Source organism: Rutilus rutilus (assembly GCF_951802725.1).
Source record: "Rutilus rutilus genome assembly, chromosome: 7".
NCBI lineage: Eukaryota > Metazoa > Chordata > Actinopteri > Cypriniformes > Leuciscidae > Rutilus > Rutilus rutilus.
In genome coordinates this window covers 18,731,950-18,751,383 of record NC_140221.1, presented here as the reverse complement: position 1 = coordinate 18,751,383, position 19,434 = coordinate 18,731,950, and the positions used below count along the sequence as shown (strand labels likewise).

The window sequence follows — 19,434 nt, the reverse complement described above, 5'->3', positions numbered from 1 at the left end:
GCTATACAGAATTGAAAGTGAGTATATTGTTAAACAGGTGCCTGGCTATTACAACAGCTGTTGTCATGGCATTGCGAGGTATTCATTTGTTTACTCTCCAAGAGGCACTAAAAATAGTGTTGCATGTATAGCTCTGCTCATTTTGCCTGGATTCAAGGGATTCCTGAGCAGAAACATAGTGCACGTATACTGTACAAGCTCACTTCACCTGTAGATTCATAATACATATATCCATGTCCATCACATTCACACAAACACATTCTACTCTCCTTTTATGATACTAAGTGAAAATGACATTTCAGCAGTTATGAAAATTACATCAAAATAGTTAAGCAGCATATTATAGTTTGGCAACATAAATGAGTGACTTGATGTCAGTCATTCTCATAGCTTCCCCAACGTCTCATACACTCACAAAACATGATATTTTCACATTTGAATACTAAAGAGGAGGGCCTAACATATGTCAGATTAAACTAAGGCAGTGACTTTCTCAGAGGGGAAAAAAGCCTCATACCACAAACTACTACTGTCTGTCACCCACACTGACTTCTGTGCTTCAATATCAAAATTACTAATACAAATAAATCACAATTATTGTGCAGTTTGCAAATAAGCACACAGCAAAGAGAACTACTTATATTGAGGCAGTGTTATGGAACTAAACCAAACAAAAATCAGAGTTCAGGCATCTTTCTGTCAAGGCTAGTCATTTTTCCTGACTAATATTCTGCTGAACGATTATGATTTTGTTTGCAAGCAATGCACTTCGATCAAATACACAACACAATCCACTCTGAGCCTATAGAATAATAGAATGATGCTGCGTCCATTCATGCAGTGCTACATCAATATCTCATGCAGAGACTTCCATAGAGACAAGTCAATAGTATGCTACTAATTCACCTTAACTCCCAATTTAGCTAACAAATTGCTGTCTCTTAAGAGATGATTGACCTAAAACCGATCAGATCACTGGTGATTGGAAGTGTAATTATGTCAGCTTAGCTACAATGTGCCTTATTGGGATTTTGATCTTTAAACATACCATCTGTAGACAAGTCTCAAGATTAAACCAAATGTTAATGAAATTATTTATTAAAGGTACAGTGTGTAATTATGTAATCTGCGTTGTTAAATTAAGGTTGATAGCATTGGTATTACACCCAGATAGATAGCATTACTGTTTGTCCCAATCGGACCCATCTATGATTTTCCTGAACACTGAACTGAATCCATGAAGTCTGACCTTTTCTTGCCAAGTGAATGCGTGACTGAGTTGACCAATGAAATTGGCTGTGGGGTGGAGCTTGCGTTTAACTTGTTTGGGGTGAGGGGAAACATTGCTATACTCTTAGTTTTCATGTGATGTCACACAGGAATGCACACCTGGAGGGAAAACAAGGCTCATCAGTAATTTTTACCAGGTTTGCACTAAGTACTAATGTAGTAAGACAGTGATATTAAAAGACAAAATTCAGTGTATGCCTTATTGATTATGCATACTATGTACATGCTAGCAGATGAACTCAGAATATAAATGCAATGCACAGTTTCTCATTAAGCGTTTTCCCATAGAAAACCATTTTTAAGAATACGCTAAATCATCTAACGCTTTGCAATAATATTCTGGGCTCATCTGCTCGCCTGTATAGTATGCATCATTAACAAGGTGAATACTGAATTTGACCTTTTAACATCACTATTTAAGTACATTAAGGCACTTTAAGTATTTTTCACATTAAGCGTTTTAGAATGTCCCACTGTTTTTAGTAGGGCTGGGATGATACACCTATCTCCCGATTCGATACTCTCACGATACTTGGGTGCCGATACGATATGTATTGCGATTTTTTTTAAGAATTGCGATTCGATATTGCAATATATTGCAATTATTTTAACACTAGACCATCGGGAAAAGTTAAATCATACACTTACACAGACTGTACATGATGTAGCCTATATGATGAGTCATATTTACAAAAACAAATCATCACATCGGTCTGACTTTTATTTCAGAAGCATAATACCTTACTACATTCTCTTGAATAAAAGATTTAATAACAGATACATTTTTTAACAGTCACTTGTCACAATAATGTAGGCTAATCGATAAATGCGTTATTTTAAGCACCAAGTTTCTTTCAAGATTTTGATCGCTATCGTAGACATCAGTGTTCATATTTGAACTTTAATATAAATTCTGGAATAAAAAAATTGATTTTAGAATCATTAAAAATAAAATAAAATAATCGCGATAGCTAAGTGAATCGATTTTTTCTCCCAGCCCTAGTTTTTAGTGATTTTTAGTGGCTGAAGCAGGTACATTATATTGATCACAAGTTCCCAAAACCTGCACCTTGTTCACATGTTGTTGTTTTTTTTCTTTCTTTTTGAGATGGAAAACTGACAGGACTGTAATGCAGTTCTATGGACGGTTTGCCCTCTATGTCTCCACGCCAGTCACATGACTGAAAACTATGAATTGGGCAGCTAAAAAAGTATCCACAGTGATTATCACTTTTAGTGTTTTTTTTTTTTTTGTAGTCTTATAGATGTCTTTACATATTAAGCTGGGATATAGAAGAAACTATTTTAATGGTGAAAATTACACACAGCACCTTTAAAAATATGGCAATGTCTACTGCTCTATTTGATGCTTTGATGGATATTTTGCAGCATATCATTATTTTGAACCATGATCAACACAAATACTATTATCAAACTGTGTATCATTAGCACACTGTATTACTCAGTGTTTTTTCACTATGCTCTATATTGAGGTCTGCAATGACATATGTTGTTGCATAGTAGTCTGAATCATAACTATTAGCAGGCACTTCTTGAATTGGAGGCTCGAAGTGCCAGGCTGGCGATAGACTTCACCACGCAGGTGGAGGCTCTGTGGCAGGCGCCGGCACTAGCCATGTAGTTGGAGGCTAACCGGTGCAGCCGTTTGCTCCCGAAAGTGTTAAAATGGCCAGGCATAACCAGGTCAATCTCATCTTTATCGACCATCTCTACCAGCCTTTCGCAGCTACGGATGTAGTCGCTGATCCTGCTGTAGGGAAGCCAATCAATCATGGAACCATCATAGACCACGTCTCCACTGAACAGCATCTTGTTCTCCTTGTCATGGAGACAAATGCTTCCTCTGGAATGGCCCGGCATGTGAAGAACAGAAAGTTGCCGGTCCCCAAGGTTGATAACGTCGCCTGGGAACACAAGGAGGAGGAAAAAAGGAAGGAAATGTGGAATGTGGGAACTGGATATTGTCACTGCATTGCAGCACTGACACAGCAGAAGCTGTATCGACTGATGGACAAGTTATGAAAAAGAGAGGGATTTGTAACATACGTTATGAATAAATAGCTAAGCTTTAGTTTAGTATTGCTACAGCTGAGATATCCTGGTCCAAGCACAATACATTTTAGTTAAAGGGTTTTAATAATACCCTTACACAAGTTTTAGAGCAAATATCTGTCTATTTGGATATACTAACACACAGTGACATATCTGAATAAGGTATGCTTCTAAACATCTACAAACATTAACAAAAAGGGTTTAAGGCACATGGTCTGTTTATCATAAATAATTCAGGATTCACACACCCTTTCTGTACTGACTTTTCATGACTTTTACAGTCAATTACTGGATAATTATGTTTTCAGTAATTATGCACTCACAAAGAGCCTGATTCTAACTGATTAAATATTTCCAGCTGACTATAAAAATCATTAGGCCTATTAAATGAATAAATACATGCGCACAATAGCCTACTGACTATAGACATTTTCCATGATTTTCAGAGGCCTGAAAATCACACCTTTTAAAGGTTTTTCCAGGAGCATGGGAATCCGGACTCTAGCTTAAAGTCTGTCACCTCAATATCTGAAGATACACTGTGAGGTGAAAGAATAATTTGTTCACTGAAAAACATATTAATATGCAGTGCAATTCATTGCATAGTCCATTCACAGAGAATAATGGGGGAGGAGGTCATATCAATCATGTGCGTTTTACTCAGAGCTTTACTCTGATTCTGCTGGGTTTCTGCCAATGGTCCACTATAATGGTGTATCTCCACCATCAGGGAAATTATAAAGCCACATTAGAGGCTTGGTTTTCACTAACCACTGACATGTCTCTGGTGAGTCTAACATGATCTGATTTGTTTCGATCTTTCTCTAGCTCTTCAAAGATATTAAGCAAGGTTGCCCAGAATGAAGTCATGCAATGCAGTACATTTTACTACTGTTTTTGGAGTAAGTTAGATTAGGCATGAACCAAAATTAGCTAAATAATGCAGTGAGAGAGACAGACAGACAGACAGACAGACAGGCAATTTAGCACAACAGTATAACACCCCACCTTCTTGTAATATATGGGTTGGCGTAACAGCCGTCACTCTATATTGTCTTGCTCGCCATCCAGGCGCTGGATCCTCCACGATCTCTCGGTCAGATAACCATGTCACGGTCTCAAAGTTGTCACCGTTAGCCAGAGCATCCACCTCCGCCTTGTGCACGCCCACCTGTTGAAACTGATGCAGCCCGCCCGAATGATCAAAATGAACATGCGTGCCGATGGCTAACAGCGGGTTCTTGCGCTTCGAATCGTCCCCTAGCAGCCCTTTACTATAGATGTATTCAGGCAGACTCCGTAAACCCAGTCCGGTATCTATGACGACGTCCTGATGGGACCCGCGTATTAGCCAGATATTCGCCCTGTTCCCCGATTCATAAAAACGCTCCTGGATCCAAAACACGCCATTTTCCAGCGACTTATGCGCGTACCAGTCAGTCACCGACATCTCCAATACATTCAAGGGGTTATTATTGCATATGAGAATAAATGTATGGTTGTTAACCTATAATTTTGGTTTTAAAGCTGCTTCAGCCGCAGAAAAGACGCTGACACCCTGTTCCGCAAGAGCAGCACGTCATCAAGCGTAAAGATATGACGCGCTAGAGAGTCGGAATACTATTGGTCAATGCGGAAATAGCCACCACCCAAATAATGCATATTAATAATATAAAGCAAGTGCCCTTTAATTGCCTTCAGAATGATACTCATTTATATTCGTCTAAATGCTGAACAAGGTAAGCAATTGCCCTCCTGCAATGCGACCGCCCGCACCAGTCAGTGGTGCAGTTTTGGAAATAGTGCATGTTGTCATCATTTACTCACCCACATGCTGTTTTCTTTCTTGCATAAAGGGAAGCACCTGTCCAAACAATTAAAGTGGATCCTCATTTATATGCTCCACAAGCACAAAAAAGTCCCGTACGATAATATTCCAACTTTTCTGAAGTCATATGATAGCTTTGTGTAATAAACAGACTGATTTTTTAAAGTTTATAAAATATAATCTTCTTCCGACGTCGTTCAATTAAAAATGGAGCTTGTTAGATTAACGTCGAACACCATTGGTTCTCACGAGTCACGTGACCTATCGCGACGCAATCTATTTAAAACTACAGCGGGAATTATGCCCAAAAAAAACGACGTTAAAATTATTATTATTTTGTCAATTATTAAATTGTTTCGTTCATCCAAACTTTTTTTTTGCAATATTTGACTGACCAGAATGGCAGGAAAGGGCAGAGGAATAGCAGCATTCACCTTCAACGTTGAGGCTCTGGGCCTCACCAGAGGGTCCATGCCTGAAACCCAAAGAGGGCCGACTCCACTCTTCCCTGTGAGTTATTCTGATCCTTTTTGTTTTGTTCTTAAATTAATATTGTTTTCCACTGAACTTTAAAATGTGCTTCAGTAGGATTAGAACATTATCCAGAAAGCTTTTTTGTAGTTGTTTTAGAGACATGCCTATGACATTATTCCATCTTTTACAGCAAATTGAATATAAACCAGGGCCTTTGAAAGCTGGAGAAGATGAAGACTATATGAGAGCATTGAAACAAGAGATGAGAGGACGAATGAAAGACCTCCCTTTTAACATAAAACCCCACACAGGAAAGGGAGGTGAGTGGTAGCCTTTATTTAATTTTAGTAACATATAATACCTAATGCTTCCTACTAGGTGTCTTATGATTTCTAAGATAATCATATTGGAAAAGTAGATGAGCACTGGGGGCAATATCAATATAGGCTATCACTGACCTTAAGATATTAAATCTATGTAACCATGTTTAAGTGAAATAATTAGGGATATTTTACCTTGAACGTTATTATTTACATTATTTTATTTTAACCATGTTAATTCAAGTAAGAAATGTTTAGAGGTTAAATTAATTGTAACTACTGTTTTAAAGTGTTTGCCAGTGTGCTCTGCTCACCAGTATAATTCACAGATGTGGAGAGGTACAAAGAAAAATACACAAAAGAAATAAAAAAAATTGAAGCTGGCGATTGGACACCAGGTATTGCAAGAATCGCATTACGATTACAATTTAGATTGGCTGATTTCAGATCAATTATAGGCTTGATTTGTAGATTGGAACAGTCTTCCGAAGGAGCTGAAGCCACAGAAGAAGATAATTCAGAAGAAAATAGGTAATTTCAAGAAATGCAAATCCCTCTTTAAACAAACTGCAGTTTTTGAATGACCTGTAAACAACTTGAATATGTACAGATAAGAAATTCACTAAGATCTCAAGTAAGGACAAGAAGGAAATGCTGAGTAAACTGGATGTGAGTTCATGCTATATTCATCACAATAAACTGCTGCACCATTCACGTTTTCTATCTCGGTTCGCCGCAAACATATACAGTATATTTTGGATTGAGCTGTTGTTTCACTTGTGCTTGTTTTTCAGGAACTTGAGAAGAAGGGGGATGTCAAATCAGATGAGGAGAATGAGGAGAAGGGAAAGAAGAAAGAGGGTGAGGAAGAGGAGGAGGAAGAAGAAATTGAAGGAGAGTATGATGATGAAGAGCTTGAAGAGGTAAAAAGATCTTACTAATAACAATATTCTACGTTAAATAAATCTTAATCGTCAGCATCTGTAGCATGTTGTACATTACCACAGAAACAAATTAATTTAAACTTCAGAGTAACTTTAACACTTATATGTTGCTTAAGAATGAGAGTGAGATATAATCACAACCAAATTAGTCCATGCAAAGCTATCTGCTTTATAAATGGAAAACTTCTTTGTGCATGGATTTTTTTTCAATGTCTTGTCCATCAGTTTGTAAAATAAAACAGCTCTAAAGAAAAAAAAAAAAATCTATGCTAAATTTATTTATTTGTTAATATGAGCAACATTCTATAGATGCTGTTGATGGAGCTTATGGCTGCATGCATTTAACCTAAAACATGTCATCAACAGTAAAGTGACCCTGCTACCTGCTTGATAGATCCAACATGGTTTCAGTTACTGAGAAAACGATTTTGGTGCTGCTGTTTTGACAGCACAGAGCATTTTACTACATAGTGTTCACGTTTGAATAATCTATAGTGAATGTTCAACTAAATTCCTGAGTAGTAAAAGCACTCAATGAACGGACTTTTTCACAGGAAAACGACTACATAGCAAACTACTTTGAAGACGGTGATGAATACGGGGGAGGAAGTGATGACAACATGGATGAAGCCACTTACTAGCAATAAAAAAAGCTATCACTCTATCATGCAAGAGAACTAAAGTGTATTAATACATATAAAAGCACAAATTTAGTAACACTTCATGTCTTCCAAGAGCAGTGTTTTATAAGTATACAAATTATAGATAAGTTATATAGATAAATTACTAAACTGGTATTAAGCAAAATGTGCTCAAAATAATTAGGAGATTTAGATACTAAAATATAATTCCTTTATTTTCAACCTGCATCTACAGTCTACAGGATGAAGGCACGTACTGTTCAAAAGTCAATCACTGAACTCCATGTTTCATAGAAATGTTTACATCTCTGCTACTGGAATGGAATTGAGCACATGCGAGAATATTTTACAAATCATGCCTGTGCTCTTGCTAGAAGAAAACCAGGAGGCCATTATGGTTCCATTTTAAGTTTTGTTTTTCTTTACAAGCAAAGTTTAAAAATTAAAACCAGCAACTTTATTAGCATCAGTTGCAATACTGAATCTGGATTCTACACTTCCTAAAATAAATTAACGTGTTTATTTCCCTGACAACCAGACAGTGGCAGAAAATGTCTTAATGTATCACGTTTGCCGTCAAGGCAAACAACGAGCTTAATAGAGGTACAGAGCTATACACTGGCTCATGAGTGACAGACAAACAACAAAACCAGCATTTAACTGTGCAAAATGCATCAAGGAAATATGCTGACAGGATTGGAATCATTTCTTGATTACTTGATCCTTTCACGCTTCAGTTCAACTTCGTTTTTAAAATGTGGTTCCGCTTATACCATCCATAAATGCCTCCAAATTAATTCCCTGGTGATCTAAGTGCTCCTTTACGTTTCCTTTTTGTGCTTCACAAAATGTTGCTGTTCAATAGCAGGCTGTAGGTGAGAGTCTTGGTGAGAGGCAGCATTGGCCCGTGGTAACCCAAGAGGCTCAGCGACGGCTGGCTGTGTTGGTCCAGGCCTGATAGAGTCTATGGTAGTGTGGTGGCTTACATCTGCTTTCATCAAAACTTCATAGTACAACAGGTAAAAAACAGGTGTAACAATGCCCACAACCAACATGATGGCCACTGCGGTCCACCATCTCATTCCCCAGTCAGCCCCATAGTACGGGTCTTTCTTATGGGCCGGTCTGCGCTCGGGGTCTCCCAACAGCGGCTGCTCCAGTGAGGACACCACCTCGTTCAGGCTGTTCCTGGAAGGGGCAGATGACTTGACGAGAAGTTGAATGTCCTTGTCCTTCTCCTGCAGGAAGCACTCCACGCTGTCCACAGATGAGGAAGAGGATGAAGAGTCCAAGGGAGCTCCAGAAACCTGTATTTCTGTGATTCTGCGAGTGCTGCAGGGTGAGCTGCTTTTGTGGGGAGTGGTGGTGTGAGTTTCTGTGAATGAGCTGAACTTTCTCACAGGGATCCGTATGGACCGCAGCGCAAAGAAGTCCTGCTCAGTTAGAAGATTGTTGGCCCGCTTTATGTCTGCAACCTGAGAACAAACAAGAAAAAAACTAATCAGTATAACATATTTGGGTAGCTATTAGGAGGCAAAACTGCTTTACGTTTTTATACATCAGAACATACATGGAGCAATGTAAAAATATACAGAGCTGGATGTGTCCCAAATAAGATCAGGAAGAACTCATTATTATGGGGTGTAATGTGAAGCTGAGTTTTGTGTTGTTAATACAGAATTCTACTTGCGTGATTAGGTGTGACTAAAACAGATTTTACACTAGCTACTAAAACACTCGTTTTTGTTTTGAGACATTACACTTCAGTTTAGCATGCTTTTGCACCAATAACAAACTTATTGATTCCAGAATAATCATTTTCACTTTGGTCTATCTAGTTCTTAATAAAAAAAATAAAAAATTTAATTCACTTAATTACCCTAAAATAGAGATTACCACAGGGTTATAAAAAGTCGTGGTGAAACTTAAGTAGCCTCATTAGATCTTTTTTTCCGATTGTGACGTACGTATTTACACGTGTAGATTATTGGAAAAGAAAATTTGGGTCTGGACATCCACTGGTTGGTGATTAGCTTCTAAAATGTGAATGACGCAAAAGTGTAGGAAAATGAAAGCGAAACTTGCAGAGGGAGGGTTTAAGCGAACTAAATAATTAGAGAAGTCAGGCATACATAACAAGAGAGAGAAGTGAGTCCAGTTATGACATTTTGATTAAACATTGAGGTAACAAAAAAAAAAAAAACTTAATTAAACTGATAAATTGTTCACAATAAGACCTATAACATGCAGTTTTAGTTCATGCCAACTTTAAAGTAAAACATATTATATTTTGATCATAATGGTGACCTTACTATAAACATACTGAAAGAAAAAAAGGTAAGGGCACAACAAGGAAACCCTGACTTACAGTACAGAAATATTGCAGAGAAATACTGATCAGCGTATCTCCCTCTTTTATGTCCCTTATCAAGTATACAATATCGTCCTTGCGGTCTGTAGATAAGCTGTGCCTGCGATGCCTCTCTCTGCCTCTGGAACGCAGCTCAAAAGTCTCTCCATCCTCCTCCGAGTATTCAGTCTCTGAGTTGTTCCCAAAAGCGGACATGTAACCACCTGTGGGTGGCTGCACTGTGGTTGCAAACTGGAAACCATTGTGCTGGTTCCTTCCAGTCATTTTTCACTCTGAAAAGAACAAAAGGCTAATGAGTGTTGTTGAACAGGTGTGCATCACAAAATGTACTCTCTGTTTGATGCTTCTGAGGTCATTGGATTCCTTTTACTGTGGCTGATTAAAAAACAGATAGTTGATGTGTGGGACATTTAGATATGGGTGGATATCTAGTAGACTAAGCACACAAAATATGCTATGCCATGTAACTTACAACAGCTAACACTGCTGATAAGATAAAAATTCACCCTTGGCCGATGTTGACAGAAGCTATTTTAGGATTTTCCTTGTCTTGAAAGTGCATAAATATTAACGGTCTCCTGTGAACTGTAAGTTAGCCTATTTCTTACGTGGCCTGGCACGCTCAGGTAACTACCTACCTAGCTTAGCTAACTAGCAGCTACACATATTTTAGCATGCAAACATGACTTCACAAGACAAGACCAATTTTATTCAAGAAACAAACAATGACACCTGGCCAAACAGCGTTTATTCACATGAAATAAACGCTAAATGGTTGTTTATCGAATAAAGCCATTTAATATGGTTTATAGTAGCAGTTATACACGTAGATGCTAAGTAGCTCAGTTAGCATATTTTAGCAAATGCTACGCAAAACACCAACTACAATATCGCCATCTGGAAAATAATCTCTTGGAATACAGAATAATATAGCAGTTCCTGTAAGCATGTATCACTAAATTAATAATATGTAATATCTTGAAATCCTCATTAGTAAACAGGGTCGATAATCTCGTGCTACTGATGCTAACCAAACTTGACATCAACAAACGGTGATTTACTAACTAGTAAGATTTCAGATAATAAAACTACAGCGCTAATTAAAGCTTCTGTTTATCATTTTGTTGAGGTTTACCTGAGAAACGAGTATGGTCCGCTTGACTTTAGTGATTAGGCCATTCTCCAGTTTCCTCTATGTGCCTCATTACTTCTGCTGCTGGATTACTGGAGACAGAGACGCCACGTCAACACTGATGAGGCAGCGTGAGCACGCACTGACATCATCGACATCTCTCCATGTCCCGATTACATCATCAACAGTTCAGATTCAGAAGGCTTTGTTGTTATCATCCATCGATCTATTTTCCATGTGTGCAGTCTTGTTTTAAATTGAGGAGGCAAAGTTCTCACATTTATGTATGTAAGTTTATGTCCCTGTTACACTTATTTTTTTGTTCTGTTTAAATAAACATTACATAAAAATAGAGAGCTTATTACAATTCTATATTGTGTTTTAGGCTACACAAACTAGGCCTAATGCTCTTTTTAATAAAACCAAGTATAAATTTCATCACTTGAGTGTTTTTACGCATGTTTACATTCCAAAATAATAACTAAAGGCAGTAACAATTGAAACAATATGGTCAACTTCTTTTCATCGCTTGTACATTTTGGTCACAGACACGAAAATGTAGGCCTACCTTTAATTTCCCTAAGCTGATTTCTCACAACAACAACAACAAAAAACAGTCATATTTTCAGGCTATTTCTAGTTAGATTTTAATGTGATATAAAGTGGTGATATCTAGGCTAAGTGGCTGAGTTGTTTACTTACTTTTTAATTAGTCTTCCCATTAACAACATCATTGTCTTCATTCAAACCGATGCAAGAATGCGCACGAAAACAAGAGGTTGGATTTATCCAACAAACCAATCATATCCAGCCATAACCAATCGTGCGATGGAGGCATTGCCTCCTCTCATGTGACTTTCCCCCATTCATTCTTAATTACCCTCTCAAGTTTGAGTGTTTTTCACGGAGGAGCTTCGGGAGCATAAAGGGGAAAGCAACGACAGTGAAGGATGAGAGCGCACCAGGCCTGGACTATTTTATGTTGTGTTTTGTTTATGTGTGTGTGGCAGTCGTCTGTGAGGGGCTGTCGCTTACTTTCGTTTTGTGTTTGTTTATTTTGATGATTAAATTGTTTAAACGTTCTCCGGTTTCCGCCTCCTTCTTCCCTGAACTACTTTGCTATAGTGACATTAAAGCAACACCAAGGAACTTTTCCTCTGCGGTCGCCCTACAGGTTGGAAGCAAAATTGTACATTACCGCTGTGGTAAATAATTTAGCCTACCGCATTCTACTGTCGCACGCGCACACGCACGCTCGCTGTTTATCCAGCACCGACTTTGGAATCAACAATTGTAACGCTTGCCGTAAAGCAAGTCAAATTTGTAGTTTTCTTATGTCTCATTAGAACTACAGAAACGCGATCCGAACTGGCAATCTAATGGTGCGTTCACACCGGACGCGTTTAGCGCGTCAGGCGCGAGTCATTTCAATGTTAAGTCAATGCAAAGACGCGTTACGCGCGTAAAAAATTCCTGCGGCGCGAATGAGGCGTTTAGCGCGGCGCGGTAGACGCGAATTCGCCTCATTCGCGCGTCAAGTTCGCGCGAATGACGCGAATTGAGCGTCTGGCGCGTTAAGCGCGTTACGCGCGAATGATTTTATTAGTGCTATTTGTGCATTCACGCGTTTGACGCAAATTCGCGTCTGCCGCCCGAGTTGAAAAATCTGAACTTCTGCGTCAATTCGCGCCGCGTTAACCAATCAGGAGCCTGCTTGCATGCTGCTGTCACATGGTGAAGTGACAGTTTATAATGTTATTTTATGTTTGGCCTCAATAAATTATTTTGTAATATGACTAAAAATGCACAATAAAGCAAATAAAAACATAAAACTCGATTTCAATATATGAGAGATACTCATTTTGTATTGAATGCTATTTATTCCATATCTATTCTAGATTATATGAAACATTATTAATCTAATGTAAAGACAACAAACACAATTTAGTGTATAAAAAAAAAAAATCACAGGACAGGTTTCATTTTTGAAGGCTGCAGCTCCATTTATTATCAAAACAAAAATAAATCACAGATTAGGTGCGGGCGAGGGTGAACCTCGCGCCGGGCTGTACAGCGCGGGCTCGTCAGGCAGCGACCACCACTCGAGGCCGAGGCTTATACGGCCTACGCTTTCCTCGTCAGCGTCCTCACCGTTAGGTCCACCAAACCTACCTCCTGGAGCAAATTGTGAAACCCCTGAAACCCTCCGGAGGGTTTGGTGGACCCGAGAACAGCGACGATGTCCACTACGCTGCTGTTTCTGCTCTCCAGAGCATATACGAGCGGTGACTCTCTCGATTAATGCTAATGCTAATGCTCGATAAACATCTAAAAAAAGATGGCCGCCAACAGGTTTCGAAACTTTCGCCTCTGACGCGCGTAAATTTCGATTCAAACTTTTGATTTTACGCGCGTCAATTTCGCTCTTGACACGCGAATGCACACAAAGTGGTCAAGCGTATAACTAGACGCGGCAGGCGCGAATTTTGACGCATTTTCGCGTCCGGTGTGAACGCACAGTTACATAGCGTGGATATACCAGATAAAGGACCGCAAAGCGGTGGCATAAGTGCCGTTCACCCTGTCACGACTTGATGAACCACTGAAACGATTTTGGAAACATTATTTGAAGGTAAAAAATCCTACTTAGTGTTGCTTTAAAAAGTGTATAAATCACTGTTTTTCTAAAGTAACACTTTCCAACAGCAACACTAGCAGGTAAAATTACAGCGAAAGTCCTCGTCTCTCTTGCCTCCCGAGCCCATTGAGTTTTAACAGACCAAAGCATGCGGTGGTTTTGGTTTGGGGGTATTTGAGAATAAATGTGAACAAATGTCGCAATGCCTCCATCACACTGTGATTGGATATGATTGGTTCCCACGATAAATCCTGCATCTTGTTTTCGTGCCCATTCGCGAATCGGTCTGAATGAACAACATTGTGGCGGAAGACTAATTAAAAAGTAAGCAAACAACTCAGCCACTTATATATCAACGCTTTATGTCACGTCAAAAGTGTTTTTGAGTTTTTTTAGTGATCAATCAACTTAAACAAGTTAAAGATTCATGTCTATGAGCAGCATTTTCAGTAATGTGCAGTTTCAGGTGGAAGTGGGAATGCAAGGAGTAGGTTTTCATAAACTATGTATAATTATTAGTACAGAATTAATAAAAGGTGTCTAGTTCTGTTTCCACGTCATCTTGCGTGCGGTAGGGCCGCGGCAACCTGTCTTCCTTTGGTATGTAGGCCTATGTCTGCCTCTGCCTCTCTCGCTACGGTGAAACTGCATTTACTCTGTGAGTGAACTTATGTTCATTATTCTTCATTCTTTGTTAGTAAGTCACTTTGTTCACACTTTAAATTAGGGTCCATTTAACTATTAACTATTATTTACGACTTTTCCTCAATTAACTCATAATTAGTGCTTGTTAAATTTAGGAATTGGGTAGAATTAAGGGATGTAGAATATTGGCATGCAGAAAAAGGCATTAATGTGTGCTTTATAAGTACTAATAAACAGCAAATATCCTAATAGTAGTTAATAGTGAGAATTGGACCCTGAACTAAAGTGTTAGTCACTTTCCTTTCTAAAATAGCAAGAAGTTAGCAGTGTTTTTAAATAATACAGAAAGTTACAGAAAGTTTTATTTAATAGCCTATTGCTTGTCAACTGTCAAATTTTTGACCAGACTCACTGAAATAGTCCAGCCTCATGTAGAAGTTATTTTACTTCCTGTCAAATTTGACTGGTTACATAACAAATTGATGTCATGACTGAACAATTGTCTTATTATTGCAGTCAATTACTACATGGACAAAAGTATTGGGACAGCCGACCAGTACACCAACAGGGACTTTAATGACATTGCATTCTAAATCCATAGACATTGATATACAACCATAGACTGTGTCCCCCCTTTGCAGCTATGACAGCTAACACTCTTCTGGGAAGGCTTTCCACAAGATTGGCATGTTTCTGTTGGAATACACCAAACTCATCCAAATGTTTTTGTGGACCTTGCTTTATTCACTGGGACAGTAATGCTGGAATAGAAAAGGGCCTTCCCCAAAGTGTTCCCACAAAATAGGAAGCATAGTGTTTGTCCAAAATGCGGATGCATTAAGATTCCCCTTCACTGGAATTAAGGGGCCTAGCCCAACCCCTGAAAAACAGCTCCATGCCATTAGAAACTTAGACTCTCCCAACAGACTGCCAGACAGAGAAGCGTGATTCGTCTCTCCACAGAACACGTTTCCATTGCTAGTCCAGTGGCTGCATGCTTTACACCACTGTTGCATTGTACTTGCTGATGTGAGGCTTGCAGCTACTCAGCCATGGAAACCAATTCCATAAGCTCCCGCCACACAATTTTTATGATGATATTACTGCCAGTGGAAGTTTTGAACTCATCAGCTATGGAATCAGCAGAGCATTGGTGACACATGCAGCTCTGTGGCTGAGTTGCTGCTGTTCCTAAACACTTCCACTTTCCAATAGTACCATCTAGCAGGGATGACATTTCACAAACTGACTTATCGCAAAGGTGGTATCTTATTACAGTACAATTCACTGAGCTCTTCAGAGCAACCCTTTTATTCACAAATGTATGTCAATGACATGGATAGATGCTTGATTTCATATTTGTGCAAATGGGTCTTATTGAAAAACCTGAATTTACTAATTAAGAGGTGTGTCTCAATACTTTTGTCCATATAGTGTACATTAGGATATCATTAGGATATTTTATTACATTTCTATTTAGTTATTGTTCATAGCATTATTATAGCCTCACGTGCATTACCCTGATGTTGCCTGTGTTTGTGTGTGTATCACTGTATGTTAGGCCTACATGTAAAATGTTAGTTTTTATGTAGATCTTCAGGGAGGTAGCCTAATTATGAGCTTAGTGATGATTGATTAAAGTTTTTTATTTTTTTTATGTTTTTAAAAAAATAAGTCTCTTAAGCTCACCAATGCTGATTTTTCACAAATTATTCATTTGATGAAAAAATACAGTAAAACAGTAGTAATATTGTGAAGTAGCTATTATAACCACTTTAAATCACTTTTTTATTTTCTTTTTTATGTATTTAAAATGTAATATATAATGTAGTAGGCTATATGTAGTATATTTAGCAGCCATTACTCCATTCAGTGGTCATTCGGAAATCATTCTATGAGGCTAACAGTTCAGTCTGTCTTAAAATACTCCAGCAGCCTTTGGTAAATCAAGCCTGATGTATTAAAGTGGCACGCGAAAGTCCTGTTTAATCATGGGTGCTTCACATTTGAATCGTCTGTGGGAAATCAGTGTAGCGGTGCGCCACAGGTTGATTTTAGAAACGTAATTTGCCATCCTCCACAAATAGCCTCTCTGCCTGAGGAAGACAGATCGCTGGGTGGAGCTGTTCCCTAGATCTCTCAAGCAAGGAGGTTAATGAGATTAGCACATCCCTGCTCAGACAAGACAAGGCTCTACCCATGTCCACTAGTTCAGACGGGACAGGCGCTTAAACGGACTGCATGGCAGCGCATGTCGAGATTCAAGCGCATCCACACTCACCTCGCATGGACTGGAGAATCAAACCAGCGTCCTGCATGAAAAGCCACTCTTACCCAAACTGATTGAGCTGTTCAAGACCAACTTCTGTGCAGGAACAGTGGAAGCGCCGCGCGATTGTCACGATGTATTTATCATCCCATTGACGGACACAGCGCTGACCGGTTCAATTTACCCCGGACCTTTTGTCATTTGCTTTGGAGTGTTACAACAAAGTGTTAGGTGAGTAACTTGTATATCACATTGCATGTCCGTCACTTTGTTTTGTGCAACAATTTTGTGAAATTGCCCGGTAAATGCGACACAAGCGCTTCAAAGCATACAGGAAGATGCGCTAGATAGAATTTGATTTGTAAGTTTGCTGTTTTTTTTTCTTCCCTTTTTAAGCTGATCGTTTAATAAGCGAACTCTTCCATATTAGTAAGGCAAAAACGTTAAATAGCAAGAGTTTAAACACTTTAATATGTTCGTTTGCTTGTGTCACATTTTGCTGAACGGACATGCTCTTTAAACTCAAGCGTATGCTACTTATCACTTTACTCGCATCCACGGGCAATTTTGACAGTTTTTGGGTAGTTTTGTTCTTCCTCTCGTAATAATAAACACATCAGACATAATCGTTATAAACATTTGAACGTTAAATCAATTCATCGTTGGTGGATGAGAGGCCATTCTCCTGCGCTTCCATGGTTACTGTGAGGGTCTTCAGCGCGCTTTGTGTCTCTTTCCTCCCGCTCCCATTGAGATAAAACAACAGTCGGCGGGGCTCCTCCCCACACAGGGGCTTTGAGATGAGACGCGCTCGCGAAGCCCCCCTGTCATCCAAAACTCAAATGGTGATCTCACTCATCTTTACGCACATCAGTTTATGTGATCTTCTCAGTTTAGGGTCCCTGCAGTTTTGCCTGTTGAACACTCTCATGACACCTAGTCATGATGACACCTGCAGTGTTGTTTGATTACTTCTGAAATGTTATCTGGTACTGATTTCCCATGATATTACTGAAATTGTAATCAGTAACATTATCTTGGATGACACTTTTAGGTAATCTAATCTGGTTATGTCTGGATTATTTATTGGCATGCAGGTTGAGCTTGTATTATTTTGGCAAAAAAAATAAAAATAAAATAATAATAATACAAATGAAATAGCCTAATTAATATCAATTGATAAGAAGCTGTATTCTGATTATGCATATGTAACTCCAATTAATATTACTTGTAAACAGTGCTGCTGGGTAGTCACTGATACATGTAATCTGGAAAATTATACTTGTAATTAGATTATAATACATTTTAAAAAACTCATGGACTACAGTTACTTTTTTATTGATTTACATGATTACATATTATTCACACAATGGCAGTAAATCATTCATTATTTAGGCTATTGATTCTCCCCAATTATATATTTTTCACATTTTAAATGTTCCTTTCAAAAAAAAAAGAAGCATAATTGCTTATTCAGAAAATTGAGAGACCACATTACAAAGAATTTGACCACTGACCACCAATTTGACCATTATTATAAAACTATTTATTTAAAAAAAAAAAATATATATATATATATATATATATATTTATTTAATTATTAGCTTTTCATTAAACTCACAAACCCCAGTTTAGGAAACCTCGACATAATGTGTAATGCACTTCATGTTGTTGATTACAAAGAATGGAATATATTTTCTTTATCTTTGTATGTTTATATCAGTATGGTATAATATTATTCAATGTGATAAACAAGCTTGATCAAAAGTAATCTAAAAGTAATCAAAAAGTAGTCAAAAATGTGTAATGGATTACATTTCAAACTACAATTTTTGCCATGTAATTTGGAATCAGTTGCACACTACAATTTGTAAGTAATCTACCCAGCACTGCTTGTAAATTACAAAATGACATGTAGTTTCTTACCAGTCATGCAACATTAGGCCTATAGCCTACGTATCGTAAACTGGACACATTCGACATGGTTTTATCCAGTCCTTCTACTGTTTTAGTGAATCAACTGGCATCTTTTGGTAGTCTGTTTTATACTGTTTCGTGTTTAATTCATTAGGGGCGCCCTTTATCTACTGAATAGATGCTCTGTGACTCAATGGATTGAATGATCTTCTTGCACCCCCCTTATACAGCTTCAGTTGAGCATCATTCAGTGCATGTGATTCACGGCTGGGTGTTACATTTGCAGCGGTCGCCCCTGTTTTTGTACCTCCCCTTAAATAGGGCCTTACATGTTGAGAAAACAGAGAGGATGTAACATAAACACTAAATCCATCGAGATGTGCGAAGCATTGCTCACAGACGGAGCGCACTGTGATTGATGTCACAAGGAAACAGACCACACAGGGTCCAGCGTGAAGAGACAGGTGGAATTAAGACAAAAGAAAAAACACACACAAGCCTATCTAAACATGCTTCACGGGGAATTGCTTGAATAGTTAGAATTCTGTGTTGCGGCAGAGAAACATGCGTTAGTTTTAGTGTTTTTTTCTTAAATAGACTTAATTCTTAATTCTTTTCCCAATGGCTCTTTCCTACTGCACTCTCCCTTTGTACTTCACCAGCTGAGTCTGTTTACTGAGAACAGAAGCCGCCTCTTCCATATTATGAGACGTTTTATCTTAAAGCACAGTTGTGTTGAGTATATTTTTTAAGACCATGTTTTAGTGCAAACAGGTTGGCACTGCTTACATTTTTTATAGGTTTTAGAACAATTAGTTAATTAATTACAATTAGTACTGATGAAATAGCAATGAAAATGACCTATTAATTGTCATTAAAGTGAAATTACTGA

At 38.4% G+C, this 19,434-nt stretch overlaps 4 protein-coding genes across 4 annotated transcripts in view; 2 read left to right on the top strand and 2 right to left on the bottom strand.

The window, feature by feature from the left end:
• Nucleotides 1–2,308: 2,308 nt before the first annotated feature.
• mblac2 (metallo-beta-lactamase domain containing 2) lies at nt 2,309–5,010 on the bottom strand. The gene is made up of 2 exons (XM_084414163.1): nt 4,372–5,010; nt 2,309–3,215 (listed from the first exon to the last, which is right to left on the bottom strand). The coding sequence occupies exons 1-2, from the start codon at nt 4,811–4,813 to the stop codon at nt 2,830–2,832; spliced, it is 828 nt and encodes a 275-aa protein (XP_084270289.1). The 5' UTR covers nt 4,814–5,010; the 3' UTR covers nt 2,309–2,829.
• Nucleotides 5,009–7,644, top strand: polr3g (polymerase (RNA) III (DNA directed) polypeptide G). The gene is made up of 8 exons (XM_084414164.1): nt 5,009–5,102; nt 5,590–5,701; nt 5,856–5,985; nt 6,315–6,383; nt 6,457–6,516; nt 6,596–6,654; nt 6,780–6,908; nt 7,484–7,644. Exons 2-8 carry the CDS (start codon nt 5,591–5,593, stop codon nt 7,568–7,570), a joined length of 645 nt encoding a protein of 214 aa, XP_084270290.1. The 5' UTR covers nt 5,009–5,102; nt 5,590; the 3' UTR covers nt 7,571–7,644.
• Nucleotides 7,645–7,764: 120 nt separating this feature from the next.
• Nucleotides 7,765–11,301, bottom strand: lysmd3 (LysM, putative peptidoglycan-binding, domain containing 3). The gene is made up of 3 exons (XM_084414162.1): nt 11,077–11,301; nt 9,939–10,213; nt 7,765–9,045 (listed from the first exon to the last, which is right to left on the bottom strand). The coding sequence occupies exons 2-3, from the start codon at nt 10,203–10,205 to the stop codon at nt 8,392–8,394; spliced, it is 921 nt and encodes a 306-aa protein (XP_084270288.1). The 5' UTR covers nt 10,206–10,213; nt 11,077–11,301; the 3' UTR covers nt 7,765–8,391.
• Nucleotides 11,302–16,530: 5,229 nt separating this feature from the next.
• The window catches only part of adgrv1 (adhesion G protein-coupled receptor V1), a 161,439-nt gene continuing 158,535 nt past the window's right edge, over nt 16,531–19,434 (top strand). The window contains exon 1 of the mRNA XM_084413365.1: nt 16,531–16,856. The gene's annotated coding sequence lies outside the window, so the exon portion shown is untranslated. The remainder of the gene's footprint in view (nt 16,857–19,434) is intronic.